This window comes from Lepus europaeus, chromosome 10, assembly GCF_033115175.1.
Source record: "Lepus europaeus isolate LE1 chromosome 10, mLepTim1.pri, whole genome shotgun sequence".
NCBI classification, from domain to species: Eukaryota; Metazoa; Chordata; class Mammalia; order Lagomorpha; family Leporidae; genus Lepus; species Lepus europaeus.
The window spans coordinates 103369496-103386730 of record NC_084836.1 but is presented as its reverse complement, the minus strand read 5'-3'; the positions used below and the strand labels follow the sequence as shown (position 1 = coordinate 103386730).

Here is a 17235-nt window from a genome sequence, read left to right as displayed (position 1 = left end):
GCTGAGCCAGGCTGAAAATACCAGCTGAAAACTCAATCAAGGACTCTCACAAAGATGGCAGAGACCCAAGTACTTGAGCCATCACCTACTGCTTCCCAGGATGCACACAAGCAGGAAGCTGGAATGGGAAGAGAAGCAGGGATTCAAACCTAGGCACTCTCATGGAATGCAGGTGTCCCAAGCTTAACAGTCAAGCCAAATTCCCACCTCAGAACATGGATTCTTTTATTATTTGTATTTTGTAAGATTTATTTTATTTATTTGAAAGACAGAGTTACAGAGAGAGGTAGAGACAGAGAGAGAGGTCTTCCATCCAATGGTTGACTCCCCAGATGGCCACATCGGCCGGAGCTACGCCAATCCAGAGCCAGGAGCTTCTTCCCGGTCTCCCACATGGGTGCAGGGGGACAAGCACTTGGGCCATCCTCCACTGCTTTCCCAGGTCATAGCAGAGAGCTGGATGGGAAGAGAAACAGCCAGGACTCAAACCAGCACCCATATGGGATGCCAGCATTTCAGGCCAGGGCTTTAACCTGCTGCGCTACAGCGCCAGCCCCAAGAACATAGATTCTTAACAAATACTCCACAGCTTGCTTGGTGAGAAGACATGCAAAAAATCACGTTGAAACTAATGATCTTCATGGAAAATTTAAACCTATATGTTATAAACTCCCTTCTCTCAGAAAATTAAAAGCCTGATTCTATGATGTCATTGAGAGCTAATAATTGCAAAAAGCTGGCTTGGATGATTTTCAAGTTCTAGTAAAGTACACAGAACACTGTTGTCTCACAGAAGTAGGTGAGCCTCAGATTCACCACTGATTAATTTGTGACCCTGGGCAAATTAGTTTACCTCTGAGTGTCAGTTCCAAATGGGCTCTGCTATGGGAGATTTAAAGCGTCACCTGCAATGCAGTCATCCCATTTGGGTGCCAATTCAAGTCCCAGCTGCTCCACTTTTGATCCAGCTCTCTGCTATGGTCTGGGAAAGCAGCAGAAGATGGCCCAAGCCCTTGGGCCCTTGCACCCAAGAGGGAGACCCAGAAAAAGCTCCTCCTGGCTCCTGGTTTCAGAAATCAGCCCAGCTCCGGCCACTGTGGCCATCTAGCAAATGAACCAGCAGATGGAATATTTCTCTCTCTCTCTCTCTCTCTCTCTCTGCCTCTCTGTAACTCTTTCAAGTAACATAAATAAATCTTTTAAAAAAAAAAAAGGGGGTGGGGGGACCGGTGCTGTGGCACAGCAGGTTAACACCCTGGCCTGAAGCACTGGCATCCCATATGGGTGCCGGTTCTAGTCCCGGCTGCTCTTCTTCCAATCCAGCTCTCTGTTATGGCCTGAGAAAGCAAAAGAAGATGGCCCAAGTGCTTGGGTCCCTGCACCCATGTGGGAGACCAGGAAGAAGCTCCTGGTTCCTGGCTTCGGATCGGCGTAGCTCCAGCTGATACGGCCACTTGGGGAGTGAACCAGCAGATGGAAGACCTCTCTCTCTGTCTCTGCCTCACTCTGTAACTTTGTCTTTCAAATAAATAAAATAAATCTTAAAAAAAAAAAAAAGGCATGTAAAGCAATTAACAATCGGCATTGTGCCTGACACAGCAAATCTCTATTAGTTATCATGACTGTTGCTGTTTACCAGGAGTACAATATGCCCTGTATATAAAGAAAGAAAAACCAGGCGCCTGTGTAAGAAATACAGACAAAATAAATCAAATACAGAGGCCTATTATATACATGAAGCAATAATCCAGGCACGTACTCTGGGCCACATTTATATCTCCATACACTTCCATCACATGGGTTTTTAACAATGCCGTAGCCCCTTTTCCTTTTTTGCAACTAGCCATAAATATAGGAAACATGGGAGAGCAATAAAAATAATACCAGCTAGGAAAGGAATCACCAAGGAGACATGGCTGGCTTTTGAAGTCAAATTAACACAGGTTCAAATCCCAGCTCTAAGATCCATCAGTTCTGAATATGGGACACTGGACTTTTACCTCTGCAAGCTTCAGTTTCTTCTCTCATTTATAAAATTTATAAAATTCAAACAAGAAACAACTTCAAAGCTTGTTGGGAATATTTAAGGGATAAGCTGCATTTGAAGAGCCTGACCCAGAGTTATGTTCAATAAACCACACAGTCAGCAATATTAAAAATATTTTCTCAGACCTAAAACGTAAGCAGTGAGAATAACTTAGGAAAATGTTGTCCTACAATCTTTTGAAACTCAGTATACAAATACTGCACCGAGTACTTATTACACGCCTGGTAAAGTACTGAGGCACTGAGACATCAATGAACAAAACAGACAGCTCACCTGTGCCTGGCTTTGAAAATATGCCCATCAGGGCCAGAGCTGTGCCACCACCTGTGACACCAGCATCCCATATGGGTGCCAGTTCGAGACCCAGATGCTCCACTTCCAATCCATTTCCCCACTTATGCACCTAGGAAAGCAGCAAAAGATGGCCCAAGTATTGAGGCCCCTGCCATCCACATGGGAAACTCAGAGTTTCTGGCTTCAGCCGGCCCCACTCCAGTTATTGTGGCCACTGGGGAGTAAAACAACAGATGGAAGGGGTATGTGTGTACACACATGTGTGTATTTTGAATCAAGAAAGAGAGAAGACAAAGAAAGAAAATGTACCCATCTAAACTGGCACCTCCACTTGTGACAACACCAGTTTGAGAGCCAGCTACTCTGTTTCCATCCAGCTCCCTAAGGCACCTGAGAGGTACCTGAATTCCTGCCACCCATCCAGGAGACCCAGATGGGAGTTCCAGGCTTCCAGGCTCCTAGCTTTGGACCTAGCCAGGTCCTAGCTGTTGCGGCCCTTTGGGGAAGTGAACCAGCAGTTGGGAATGCATGCCCTTGCACTCTCTCTCTCTCACTCTATCTTTTAAACAAACAAAATCTTAAAAAAGGGAAAGAAAATACACCTCTCACATCCTCATAGAGAAGCTAGTAACTGACTCCAGTGCACTGCTGCAGATCCTCTGCCACACGTCCCTAGTAATGAATTCACTCCTCACTCCTAAAAATGAGTGTGCAAAAATAATAAGGCAAGAGCCTTCTCGGAATGAGACTCCTCTGATGGCAACTGGACTTGTGGACTCTCCACTTGCTTTTCCAAAACTTCCCTATTTAAGCAACAATTACAGAGGCCACAGTTTTTAACTAAGTTCCTGCTGATCTAGGCTAAGCAAGGAGTCAGAGAGGAAAAAGTAGTTAAAGACTGCCAACACTCAAGCCAGGCCTGCCGCCCTAATCCCATCACCTTCCCTGCTCACTCCTCACCATGCAGCTAAGCCCCACTTTACATCAGGCACCGGGCACTACGACACCTTCTTGGCACTGTGGTCCCACCCTTTATCCTATAAAAAGGACAACTCTAGCCTAGATAGATGGAGGCGATTCACTCTCTTGAGGTTGCCTACACACAAATCTGAGAGTGTACTATTGCTTTGCCTTCCTGCTCTAGCCACATTCCCTAGCACAGGTGAAAGAACTTGTACTAAACACAGCTGGGGCTCTCAATGTCCACACCATAACTTGGGGGTCCTCATCAACACTGCTCTAGCCCCAACAAGCAGACCAGCCTAAAAATCAAAATGGAGTCACTCACACAAAAGCTCCCAGTCACTAAATTTAAACTAATCTGTTTATTTGGCTTTCCTAGAAATCAGAATTAAAGAGATAATAGTGGAAATTTTCCAAATAATTTTCCAGTTTCAACTGGTATGATAACGAAATTCCCTCTGCCTTAATCTTTGCACACAAATGGTTAACATATCTAATCAGTTATTTTTCTAGGCTCTATCTCCCTGTCTCCACCTTACAAGGAAGGTAACTATGAAATGACCAATTTTTGTTTTTGCTTCCTTGAGCCCCTTTGGTATCTATAAAACCAACCTCCTTTCCTTGGTATCAGATCACTTACTTTATTTTGTGGAATAAATTATAGTTTAATTCCAGAATAGAAAATAAAGCTGGGGTGGGCATGGTATTGCAACAGGTTTAGTCACTGCTTGGAACACCTGTATCTCATATCAGAATGTTAAGGATTGAGTCTAACTCTGCTTCCTATCCAACTTCCTGCTAATGCATCCTGGGAGGCAGCAGATGATGGCAAGTACTTAGGTCCCTACCACCCACGGGAGAAACTAGGATGGAGGGCCAGACTCCTGGTGCTGGCCTAGTCCAACCCTGGCCACTGTGGCCACTTGGGGAGTGAACCAGCATATAGAAGATCTCTCTCTCTCTCTCTCTTTCTCTCTCATTCTGTCACTCTCTCTCCCTATCCCCCTCGTTCTTTCTCTCTCTCTCTCTCTCTAAATAAATAAATAAATAAACAAACCTTTAAAAAGTCAATTAAGGGGCCAGCGCTATGGCACAGCAGGTTAAAGCCCTGGCCTGCAGCCCCAGCATCCCATATGGGCACTGGTTCGAGTCTTGGCTGCTCCACTTCCGATCCAGCTCCCTGCAAATGTGCCTGGGAAAGCAGTGGAAGATGGTCCAAGTCTTTAGGCCCCTGCACCCAGGTGGGAGACCTGGAAGAAGTTCCTGGCTCCTGGCTTTGGATCAACTCAGCTCTGGCCATTGCAGCCATTTGGGGAATGAAACAGCGAATGGAAGACCTCTCTGAGTGTCTCTACCTCTTTCTCTGCAGCTCTGCCTTTCAAATAAATAAAATAAATCTTTTTTTAAAAAAAGTCAAGTAAGATCTTGAAACTGCTGTAACTTTCTCTTTTTACATTTAGAACTGTGCTGCAGTCTATGACTTTCCTATTTGCTCTCTTTCCATGCTGACAGCTCTCCCAGCCTCTTCCAGACCCGTCTCCACTTCCCCTGCAGGAGTTTCTCCAATTAATCTCTGGTTTTACGTGCTGGAAATCCCATCTAGCACAATAGCCTTCATGAGTCTTGCATTCTAGTGGGGGAAGACAGTCTAATTAAATCATCATAGACCGTCAAAGGCATAGCATGAGGGGATCTTCAGGGTGCTGAAACTGTTCTGGACACTGTTGGTGGTAAAGAAGCAACTATGCACCCAGAAACAGTGGATATACTGTATGTACATTAAAAATAATTTAAAATACGGAAGTAAAATTAAACTGTAAGAGTATCAGAATGGAGCTCATTTACTTTGGGATTCTATTTAATTTATGTCATAAACATCATCAGTGGATACAGCTAAGAAATATATTTTTTTGAAAAACTGAATTCATTTTGACATTTACAATTTACATTTAACATTTTAAGATTTATATTTTCCCTATTTTATTGAACTATAATTGACAAAAAGAATTCATTAGTTTCACTTTTTTTTAAATTGTTATTTATTTATTTGAGAGGCAGTGAGACAGGCATATGACTGGCAAGATGGGGCCAGCACTGTGGTGTAGTACAAGCCTCTACCTGCAGCACTGGCACAGCATTCCATATGAGCACCGATCCAAGTCCCAGCTGCTCCACTTCTGATCCAACTCCCTGCTAATGTTCCTGGGAAAGCAGAAAAAAGTCCAAGTGCTTGGACCCCTGCACCTGTGTGGGAGACCCAGAAGAAGCTCCCACTTCCGGCTCCTGGCTTTGGATTGGCCCAGCTCCAGCCATTACAGCCATGTGGGGAGTAAACTAGTGTATGAAAGAGCTCTCTCTCCCTTTCTGTTTGTAACTCTGCTTCTCAAATAAATAAATAAATCTTTTTTAAAAAAGACTGGCAAGATAGCTCCCATCAACTAGTTCATTCCCCAAATGCCCACAACATCCAGGAACGGGCTAGAGCCAGGAACTTAATCCAGGTCTCCCCCATGGATGGCAGGGACTCAACCACGTGAGGCGTCACCTGCTTCCTCCCAGGGTGCGCATAATCACAAGCAGAGCTATAACGAAAACCCAGGCTTTCCCTCCCAAGTAACAGCTTAGCCACTATGACAAACACCCACTGTGATGCAATATGTTTTATTCCAAATATTTTCAATCCATAGTTGGTTGAACCCACAATGCAGAACCTGCAGATATAAAGGGCCAATTGTATCACTTTCCAATAAAAGGAACCAAGCCTCTTCGGGGAAGTGGTTGAATCCAGGGTCAGGCACAAAAAAAGTGGAAGACAACCTGCATCATCTAGTAGTGCCAGAAAACAACACAGTGCTCAAGGACGAACAGAAGTATGTCCCATGGACAAAGGAACCAGTTTAAAGGGGCTCCCACCAGCCAAATTTGGAAAAACTTTAGGGCCAAAAAGAATAATGAATGGAAGTGACACAATACCACACTAAATAATCTTAGCAATCCTTAAAATAGAAAGGTCTTCTTACAGGAGAACATCATCTAATAAAACATACAAAGACCAAAGTAAAAAAAATCACCATTTTTTCACCTCCATTGTAATAACCGATTCAGAGAAGGATTATCAATGGGTACCAAACTCAGTGTGAGATAATAGGATACCAGCATTAACCAAGGTACCACACACTACCTGCACCGGGAAAAACACCCCTTTTTAGTGGTGAGAAAGGCAGTCATTACCTTAACCAAGTGAAACACGGAACACTGGGATGACTTAGCTATGTGACTCCTGACGTGATGTAATATGAAACACCTGGCATTACCAACGACACAGTCTACCAAAAAACGCTTAGCCTGACAGACTTTGCTTCCAATTTACAAGAAACATAAGAGAACATAAGAACTATGGTTTGGATTAGTCTGGCGTTCCCCAAAGGTCCAGAGTGGTGCCCTTAGAGGCAGGCCCCAGGAGGCAGTTCTCAGAGGGCTGTTAGGAAAGCCTGAGCTCAGGCCCACCAGGCCTCTGCTTCTGGCTTACCTGTGATCCTTCCTCTGCATGCACTCCACCATTGTGGTTCAACAGCCTCACCACAGCCTAAACCAAGGGACTGCCTGATGTGGCGGAACTCTGTTAAATAAACCTTTTTCCTTGACAAAGTTAGGATGCCTAACTAATACAAACATAAACAAGTTAAATGCAACATGGAAAACAATGAGAAAACCCAAAACGTGGAGCATTCTATAAAACAACTGCTCAGAACTTTTAAATAAAATAAACGAATAATGCCAAGGGGGGTGGGGTGTAGAAAGAGGATTACCAAGGAATAAAAGCAACTAATGAGACATATAAAAAAAATGTAATGTGTGAACCTTGACTGGATCCTGGTTTGAAAAAGAAGCTGTAAAACGCATTCTTGGCCCAGTGCTGTGGCACAGCAGGTTAAGTTGCTGCCTGCCATGCCAGCATCCCATTTGGGTGCCAGTTTGAAACCGAGTAGCTCCACTTCTAATCCAACTCCTTTGCTAACACACCTGGCAAAGCAGCAAAAGATAGCCCAAGTCCTGGAGACCCTGCACTTACATGGGAGACCTGGAGGAAGCACCTGACTCCTGTCTTCAGCCTGGCCCAGCCCTATCTGTTACGGCCATTTGGGGAACCAATGGATAAAAGATCTCTTCATCTCCTTCTCTCTGTTACTCTTTCAAACAAATAAATAAATCTTAAAAAAAAAAAAAAAAAAAAAACACACACACACACACACAAAAGACAGCAAGATCTTCCATTCGCTGGTTCACTCCCCCAAAAGCCCCCAACAGCCAGGGTTACATGAGGCCTAAACCAGGAACGAGGAACTGGACCTGCATATGGGTGGCAGTAACCCAGGGACTTGGGTTTTCATCCTGTGACTCACAGGCATATTGGCAGGACACTGCATGGGAAACAGAGCAGCTGGTACACAAATGGATACCCACATGGGATGCTAGTGTTGCAGATGGCAGCTTTACCCACTACACCACAACACTGGCCCCTGCCACTCAAATTTCTAAGAAAACAGAAATGAAATTTAAAATGTTAATATTTACTAGGACTAGCTGCACTTTACAATTTTTGTATTTTACTTTTTGCATTTTCACTTTTTCCCCTTGATTCTCTAGCATCAAAAGTTGTCTTAAAAAATACTGAAACTGGGACAGGCATTTGACCTAACCATTAAGACACTGCTTGTGATGCCTACACCCTGTGTCAGAATGCCTGAGTTTGAGTCTCAGGTCTGTTCCCAAATCCAGCTTCCTTCTGATGCACATCCTAGGAGACACCAGGTGATGGCCCAAGGGGTTGGCTTCCTGCCATCCATGTGAAACTGAGTTCCCAGTTCCTGGGTTTGGCATGGCCTAGCCCCAGCCTCAGCCACAGCAGGTATTTGGGAAGTAAACCAGGGAGAGAGTTCTGTCTCTCTCTCTCTCTCTCTCTCTCTCTCTCTCTCTCTCTCTCTCTGACTTTCCAATAGAAAAACATGTAACTAAATGGGAAAAAAAGAAAAAAACACCTAAAAAAAAAAAAGATTATAGATAATACAACAGCCTAAAAACCATCTCCAAAGTGTCTTAGTTCTAATAGTAGAGACAATTTTCTGATCCTGCCTCTCTCTTTCTATACTCCAGAAACTGTTCAATCTATTTAATATAAACCCAACATAGCTAAATTCTTCCTTACAAAATTCAAAAAGGAACAAGGTCTGAAACCTGTATCCTCAACTTGAACCCTAACAAATGACCAAATTCTAGGATGTCCTCAACCCCCAATGATCATTTTACAGTTTCTAAGACCTTTCCCCACATACTCCATTTGATACCCAGACTAGTCCCATGATATCAATATTACCAAAACATAATGCATTTGTAGACAAAACCAATGTCAGAGGTCACAAGTCCGTGACAGACCGGCAACCTTTAGCCTGTGAATTTCATCGTTACGAAAGTGCGCTTCTGAGATGTGTCAACCACACAACACCACACCCAGAAAACAAGAGGGGTTGTTCACAACACCTGAGCTGTCTGGACCCAACCCCTCATCTTCATTTCTCCATCCCTGTTCTTTCTCTCCTTTCTTCTTCAGAGGGCAGCCAACAGCAAGAGAGCTGCCACTGTTAACCCGTCTTTTCCCGGTAGCTGGTTGTGCTTCCTTCTCCCGTAACTCCTTCAGAAGCACAGGATAAACAAGCTTGAACAAGGGGTCACAGGATGGACCCCCCTGACACGGAGACCCTGCACGAAATGTGAAGGACATCCCCACAGATCTAGGCAAATCTCCCTCCCTCATCTGAGAGTCAGAGAGCAGGAAAACACCACAGAAAGCCTACACTACCACTCATTGTCAGTACTGACAAAAACCCTTTACTGAAGGCCTTTAGTTAACAGGAAAATGTTAAAATACCAGTTTTTTAAACGGTCCCGGGCTTCCAACTGGGCTCCCACTTCAAAGCTGATTCCTCGTCTGTTAGGTGGATGCTTTGTCATTTTCAGTCATCAACGGGGCTGCCTTTATTCTCCTGAAAAAGCCAATTAAATATTTATGAAACTTAGGCACAGTCTGCCCAGAGTGTAGCATCACTCCCTACACATAAAAAGCAAGCAGGCATTATTCAAACCACAAAGGTCCATGGAACCCTGCCAGCACCCTCTTCCACGCCTGCCCTGATTCTAACATGAGAGTGCTATCCACTGAGTCCTCCTCTGCCATGTGCAGCACCCTACAGTCCCTGGGACTGGACCCCTCCCTCAACACTGCTTTCCAAGGATTCCTACAAGAAGCACTCCCCAGAACTTCAAAAAACGATCTCTCTCATGGTCAAAAGCTATCAGGTGCTGCTGCATTCCACAAATATGTACTCAGATTTTATAGGGAAACAGTTGAGACCAAAATAGACTCATAGTTCCTGTCTTCAAGAACCTTCAGTCTCTTAGAGGAAGACAAAAATTCAGCCAATAAATGAATACATGAAATAACTGCAAACTATAAATGCTATGAAATCTAACTGCTACAAAAGAAGCAAACAAAAGCTGAGACACTGATACCTGACCCCACATTTGGAAGGCAGAACAAGAAAAGCCTATTTATATTTTCTTTGTTCTATTTCTATTTTGTTTCTTCTTGAGTCCAGTTTGACAATGTCTACCATTTTCCTACCAAACTGTCCACTTCAACAAGCATTTCAATTTTATTAACACAGAACAATATTGCATATTTTACCTTCTGATTGCACCAATTGCTTTTGAATCTGTAGTCACCATTTGGATCTCAAAATCACCAATCCTGTGTTGTATATTTGTGCTCTCCACACTTGTTCTCTTTATTGAGCCTTCAGGTAATGAGACTGGTGGCCATTTTTGATGAAAAGTAAACAATGGAGCTGGTGCTGTGGTACAGTACCTGCATCCCAGAGGTGGCGGTTCCAGTATCAACTGCACCACTTGCAATCCAGCTCCCTGCTAACGCGCCTGGGAAAGTAACAGAAGATGGCCCAAGTCCTTCAGACTCTGCATCCACATGGGAGACCCAAAGGAAGTTCTTGGCTCCCAGCTTGTTCCAGGCCCAGCCCCAGCTGTTGCAGACATTTGGAGAGTGAACCAGCAGATGGAAGATTTTCTTCCTCTCTTTCTCTTTATCTCTCTCTGTCTCCTTCCCTCCCTCCCTCTCTGTCCTTCCCTCTCTGTACCTCTGCCTTTCAAATAAGTAAATAAATCTTTAAAAAAAAAAAAAAAACTACATTATGGAGTCCAGCATTGGGATGCAGCAGATAGATTAAGCTGTCATTTGCAAAGCTGGCATCCCATATCAGAGTGTTCTACTTCTGACCCAGCTCCCTATTAATGTGCCTGGGAAACAGCACATAATGGCCCAAGAACCTGGGCCCCTGCCACTCATGTGGGAGACCTGGATGGAGTTCATGACTCCTGGCTTCAGCCTGGCCCAGCCCTAATTGTTGCAGCCATTTGGAGAGTGAACCAAAGACCAGAAGCACACTCTAGCACTCTCTCTCTGTGTCTCTATTTCTCTCTGACACTGTGCTTTTCAAAGAAACAAGTAAATAAATCATAAAGGGGGGAAAATGTATTGGATTAGGCCACTTATGAAAAAATGACTGCCAGAAAAGAACAGTTCCTGGGGTCACTCAGGTAAACCTAGGGAGTCCCAAATGCAAACAAATGGTCTTGTGGTTCTGATGGAGATGTGGACAATTTTTTGCAATGAATGAACATAAAAAAATTTACAGAAGTGGGGTCCTGATATCTTCATCTGGAACATCACACTTTAGGAAGAACTCTGCCAGCAAAATATTGTGTGAAAAGGCAGGATGCAAAATTGCACCTCTTGGGGCCAGCACTGTATACAGCAGGTTAAGCCATCTTCTGTGACACTGGCATCCCATGTCAGCCTCAGTTCAAGTACTGGCTGCTTCATTTCCAATCCAGCATTAACGTACCTGGGAAAGGGGCAGCAGCACTTGGGCCCCTAACACTTACGTGGGAGACCGGCATGAAGCTCCTGACTCTTGGTTTCAGCTTGACTGTTTTGCTCATTTGGGGAGTGAACCAGTAGATAGATCTCTCCCTCCATCTATAATTCTTTCCAATAAACACATCTTTTTAAATAACTACACCCCTTGAACTACACTGAAACTTATATGTACTTAGCCTTGTGGTTAAGACATCCACATTCCACTTCAGAGTAGCCAGGGTCAATTCCTGACTCCAACTTTGTGCCAGTACATTCTCTGGTAGGCAACGGTGATGGCTCAAGTAACTGGATTCCTGCCACTCGCTTGAGACCTGTATAGCACTGCCAGCTCTCATGCAGTCTCAAATGTTGCAGGTACTTGGGAAATGAACTGGCAGGTGGGAGCTTTCTTTGTCTCTTCCTCTAATTAATTACTTAAGAAGACTTCATGTGTATTTCTAAAAATGACTGGAAGAAAAAACATGTTTAAAGGTGATTGTTCCTTTCCACTTAAATAGTTTCCTATAGTTATAGTTTTTCACACCAGAAATTTTCCAGAAAAAAAAAAAAATCGTAATGTGAAGGATAAGCCATTCACTAAACAACCATCAGGAAGGTCTGATACTGAGAAACATTCCCAGCAAGTCAGGCTGAAGCAGGGGTGGGTGACAGTTGTATAAGGAAACTAAAACCTAATAAACGGAGAAGCGCTGTTATCAGCAGTGTTTCCACGATATGAACTCTCAGAAAGGGAATGTCAGAGGTTTTACTGGCTTCACCAAGCACTCTCCTTGAAAATGAGACACCAGGGGCCGGCGCTGGTTCTAGTCCCAGCTGCTCCACTTCCAATCCAGCTCTCTGCTATGGCCTGGGAAAGCAGTGGAAGACGGCCCAGGTGCTTGGACCCCTGCACCCGTGTGGGAGACAGGGAGGAAGCTCCTGGCTCCTGGCTCCTGGCTTCGGATCAGCGCAGCTCCGGCTGTTGCGGCCATTTGGGGAGTGAACCGATAGACAGAAGACCTTTCTCTCTGTCTTCCTCTTACTGTCTGTAACTCTCTCAAATAAATAAAATCTTTAAAAAAAAAGAAAAAGAAAATGAGATACCAAATATGACTCACAAATATAATCCAATAAGTGGAAAAAGTCTTTATTTTGGCTTGCCTAAAATACTACCTCAGACATCTATCTACCTTTCATCTGAGGGCAAGCACACCAAGAACTATTCTGATTATTAGCCTGCCCACCCAGATTACACGAAAAGGTGATGGCCCAAGGGAAGGCCGCGTAACCCTGAACACTCACTGCACTGCTCTTATCTGCCAGGCTTTGTGCAGGGCCACAGCACCATGTAAGGGGTTAAGGGCGTGGCCTTGAAACCCCAGTACCACCCTTTACTATCTGAAGGTGTGTGATTCCTGAACCCCTCTGAATTTCTTTCCTCTCTGTAAAATGGGGACCAATCTCCAAACAGGGGTGTGAGGACTAAACGAGATAATCCATGTAAAGCATCCTAGGCTGGCACAAAGCAAGTAGCTATTCGTAACTATATTACCACAAATGAAGAAATTAGAGTAACTTGACTAAAGTTCAAGTGTAACTGAGTGGTCCTAGAAAAGTCCACGTCTGCCTAATTTGTGGATTCATTCTTTCCGCTGAAGAAATCCTTTTGCACCCCAGGCACCTCAGGAGGCCTCCCCTTAAAATACAGACATGAGGGAGCAGGCAGTAGTCAATGAATGAGGAAGAGCAGATTATTCCCAATGGCTCAAAAAAACCAGTTCCTCTTGAGGCTGAACTGTCACAGTTCTTAATCATGAACTAAAACTGGTCTAGTGGAGCCCTGGGCTTTGTGGTACAATGAGTAAAATCACTACTTGGGACACCTGCAACACATATCACTGTCTGTCTCTCTTTTAAGTACATGAAAAAATAAACATTTGTGTTAAAGAACAATAAAAACTGTTTCATTGTAACCATTTAGAAGTTTTACTCTGGTGTCACGCAGAGCAAGGCTAAGAAAGAGCATTTTCATCCCATCCCCAATCCTAGCCCTCTGAGGGGGCAGAATTTAAATCTCATATTAATTTATCCAATAGCCATTAATGAACACTACCAGTGAGGCATTAAGCTGCAAATGAGGAATCCAACTCAGTCCCACTCCACCACAACTAGCAAGACAATCACAAATACGCAGAATGAATGAGCTCTAACCAAGGGCAAGGGTGGAGGGATACTGGGGAAATCAACTGAAGGGATCACACAGAAGAGTCCAATCCAGAAGCAGTAATTATATATATATATATATATATATATATATACATATATATATACATATATATGCACAAACATATACACATATACAAACACACAAGTACATTTTTACTCCTTACATTTTTGGTTTTTTTCTTTAAAGATTCATTTATCCATTTGAAAGAGCAAGACAGAGAGAGAGAGAGAGAGAGAGAGAGAGATCTTCCATCCACTGGTTCATTCCCCAGATGGCTGCAAAGGCCAGGGCTGAGCCAGGCTAGAACCAGGAACCAGGAGCTTCATCACGTGGGTGACAGGGGCCCAAACACTTGTGCCATCTTCCGTTGCTTTTCCCAGGCCATTAGCAAGGAGCTGGATCAGAAGCAGGGAAGCAATAACTCAAACAGGAGCCAACATGGGAGTCTGGCATTGCTTTACCTGCTAAGCCACAATGCCCACTCCTTACATTTAGTTTTTTTTTTCTTTTATTTTCTTTCTTTCTTTCTTTTTTCTTTTTCTTTTTTTTTTTGACAGAGTGGACAGTGAAAGAGAGACAGAGAGAAAGGTCTTCCTTTTGCCGTTGGTTCACCCCTCAATGGCCGCTGTAGCCAGCGCACCGCGCTGATCTGAAGCCAGGAGCCAGGTGCTTCTCCTGCTCTCCCATGCGGGTGCAGGGCCCAAGCACTTGGGCCATCCTCCACTGCACTCCCTGGCCACAGCAGAGAGCTGGACAGGAAGAGGAGCGCCCGAATCCAGGGTGCCGGCACCGGCACCGCAGGCGGAATATTAGCCTATTGAGCCGCAGTGTCGGCCCTTACATTTAGTTTTAAACACAAATAATTTTTCTGAAGATACAAGAGGGCTAAGATTCTGAAGCTTTAAATGTATCCATCCTTTAAGACCTTAACTTTTCCTTCCAAAAATCTCCAACTTCTAGAATAAGAACATAACATGGTTTCGGGTGGACACAGGAGGAAGAGACTAAGAGAAAACAGTCAGATGCAATCTATATTCATTTGGGATTCCATTTTAAAGACTGTGGCAAGACTTCACGTTACTCCTTTATATTCAAATTTCCCTTCTATGGAAACTCACTGCCACACAGGAGACAGCTAGCCTAGTTTATTTCCTTAAATACAGTCAGCAATGCTCCCTGCATCAGTGGTAATGAAAGCTTTAAATGTATGCAGTAGAGCACAGTTCAAAGATCACTTTCACAAAAACAAACTCAACCCATAAGGACAAAGAGCTAACTTCCTTTATTAACAAAGACTGCATACAAACAAGGACAGAAAGTCCAACCTGTCACTTTAAAATAGGCAAAGCAAAGGCCGGCACTGAGCCCAGCAGCCAAGCTTCCAGTGAAAATGCCTGCATCCCACACTGGAGTGCCAGCTCCTGACTCCAGCCTCCTACTGACGCAGGCTCTGGGAGGCAGCAAGGAAGCTCCTTTGGATTTCTGTTCCCACCAGGGAGACCTGGATTTGTTAGGTAGGCATTAGCCTATCTGTGTATAAGGGGCCAAAAAAGGACTTTATTTATTTATTTATTTATTTATTTTTTGAGGAAAATAGGAAATTCTGTGTGGTTGAATGAGAGATGAAATATAGAAGCCTTGAGAGCAGACCAGCATTTACACATAAAAGTCTTGGCCTTGTCAGAAAGCCTTGTTAGGTGGCTCCTCTGTGTGGCTGACCAGTAATTACACATCAGTGGGCCCCAATCCTCCTGGGGCAGCTTCCGGAATCTTCCCCACCCCACACCCTTACAAAGTTCTGGGAGGAATTTCAGGAACTACATCCATAAAACCCTCTGATCAACAACATCTAAGGTGGGGGTGGGGAGGTGGGGACAGAGGCCCATACCCATAACCTTGAAAACTCCTGTCTGAATACAGGCTGGGCTCTCAGTTCTTTCCTGAGTAGCTCACCTGGTTTGTCAGGTGTGTTTCTCCTCATTAAATTTGGGTGGCAGGCTCAGTGCTCTCTCTCTTACGTACGAATTTTTTCTTGCACGAAAACAAGAACCTCTGAGCAGCCACCTCCAGTAACAGACTGAGTTCCCAGTGCCAGCAGGCCTAGTTCAGGCTGTGGCCAGTACTTGGGGAATGAATCATCAGATGAGAACTCTATGGCTCCCTCTCCCCCACACCTCCTCTAATTAATTAATTAGTTAATTAAGAAAATAAGTAAAAAAAGACAAAGTGTATGAACTGGCAGATGGGGGGATATAAAGGTCTAATAAGCATATGATATTATATCCACATAACCTCACCTTCAATTAATGGAAATGCAAATCAAAAAAACAATGTTTGAGGCTAGAGCTGTGGCAAAGCAGATAAAGCCCCTGCCAGCAGTGCTGGCATCCCATACGGGTGGAGGTCAGAGTCCCAGCTGCTCCACTTCTAATCCAGCTCTCCAATCCTCTTCCAATCCAGGCTGACGTGCCTGGGAAAGCAGCAGAAGTTGGCCCAAAGCCCTGGGCCCCTGCACCCACAGGGAGACCCAGAGGAAGCTCCTGGCTCCTGGCTCCTGGCTTCAGATCAGCCCAGCTCCAGCCATTTCGGCCATTTGGGGAGTGAACCAACAGATGGAAGATCTCTGTCGCCACCCCTGGCTCTCTGTAACTCTGCCTTCCAAGTAAATAAATAAATATTTTAAAGAATTTTACTTATGTACTTCCACAGTAGCAAAAAGCTGGAAACAGAAGCCAGAGCCAGCCCAAGCACTCTGATACTGGCCCACAGCCTGTAACTGGTGGCCAAACACCCACCTCTGTAGTCTTCATTATTATTTGAGAGACAGAGGCACACAAACAGAAAGCCAAAGTGAGAAAACAGATACTCCCATCTACTGGCTCACTCCCCAAATACCCACAACAGCTGGGGCTGGGCCAGACCAGAACTAGAAGGCAGGAGTTCCACATGGGTGGCACAGACCCAGTCACCTGAACTGTCAGCGGCTTCCTCCCAGAGTATGCATTAGCAGCAAGCTGAAATCAGGAACAAGAGCGGGGACTTAAACTCAAGTGCTCTGATACGGCATGTGGGAGACCCAACCAGTGTCTTAACTGCTAGGCCAAAGACCTGCACGCTCCTGCAATTTCTCTAATGCAAGAATTTTATTCTTTTTTTGTTTTTTAAAGATTTTATTTATTTGAGAGGTAGAGCACTGGCCCCCAATGATGTAATCTTCTAACACAAAAAAGGAAAGTGTAAAGTAATGTAAATATAATCTCCCCAACATACAGAAACGAAAGGCAGGAGAAATCCCTCTAATTAAAAGTTAAAAAGGGGGGTCGGCGCTGTGGCTTAACAGGCTAATCCTCCACCTTGTGGCGCCGGCACACCGGGTTCTAGTCCCGGTCGGGGCACCGGATTCTATCCCGGTTGCCTCTCTTCCAGGCCAGCTCTCTGCTATGGCCTGGGAAGGCAGTGGAGGATGGCCCAAGTGATTGGGCCCTGCACCCGCATGGGAGACCAGGAGAAGCACCTGGCTCCTGGCTTCGGATCAGCATGATGCGCCGGCCGCAGCGGCCATTGGAGGGTGAACCAACGGCAAAAGGAAGACCTTTCTCTCTGTCTCTCTCTCTCTCTCACTATCCACTCTGCCTGTCAAAAAATAAAAAAATAAAACGTTAATAAGGGGCTGGTGCTGTGGCTCACTTGGTTAATCCTCTGCCTGCGGCACCA

The 17235-nt window shown here is 44.6% G+C and overlaps 1 protein-coding gene across 1 annotated transcript in view; it reads right to left on the bottom strand.

Moving 5' to 3' along the window:
- PHF20 (PHD finger protein 20) overlaps window positions 1-17235 on the bottom strand; it is a 138227-nt gene that overhangs the window by 101752 nt on the left and 19240 nt on the right. Inside the window, exon 2 of the mRNA XM_062204130.1 lies at window positions 9231-9345. Within this exon, the coding sequence (XP_062060114.1) occupies window positions 9231-9313 (83 nt within the window). The 5' untranslated portion in view covers window positions 9314-9345. The remainder of the gene's footprint in view (window positions 1-9230; window positions 9346-17235) is intronic.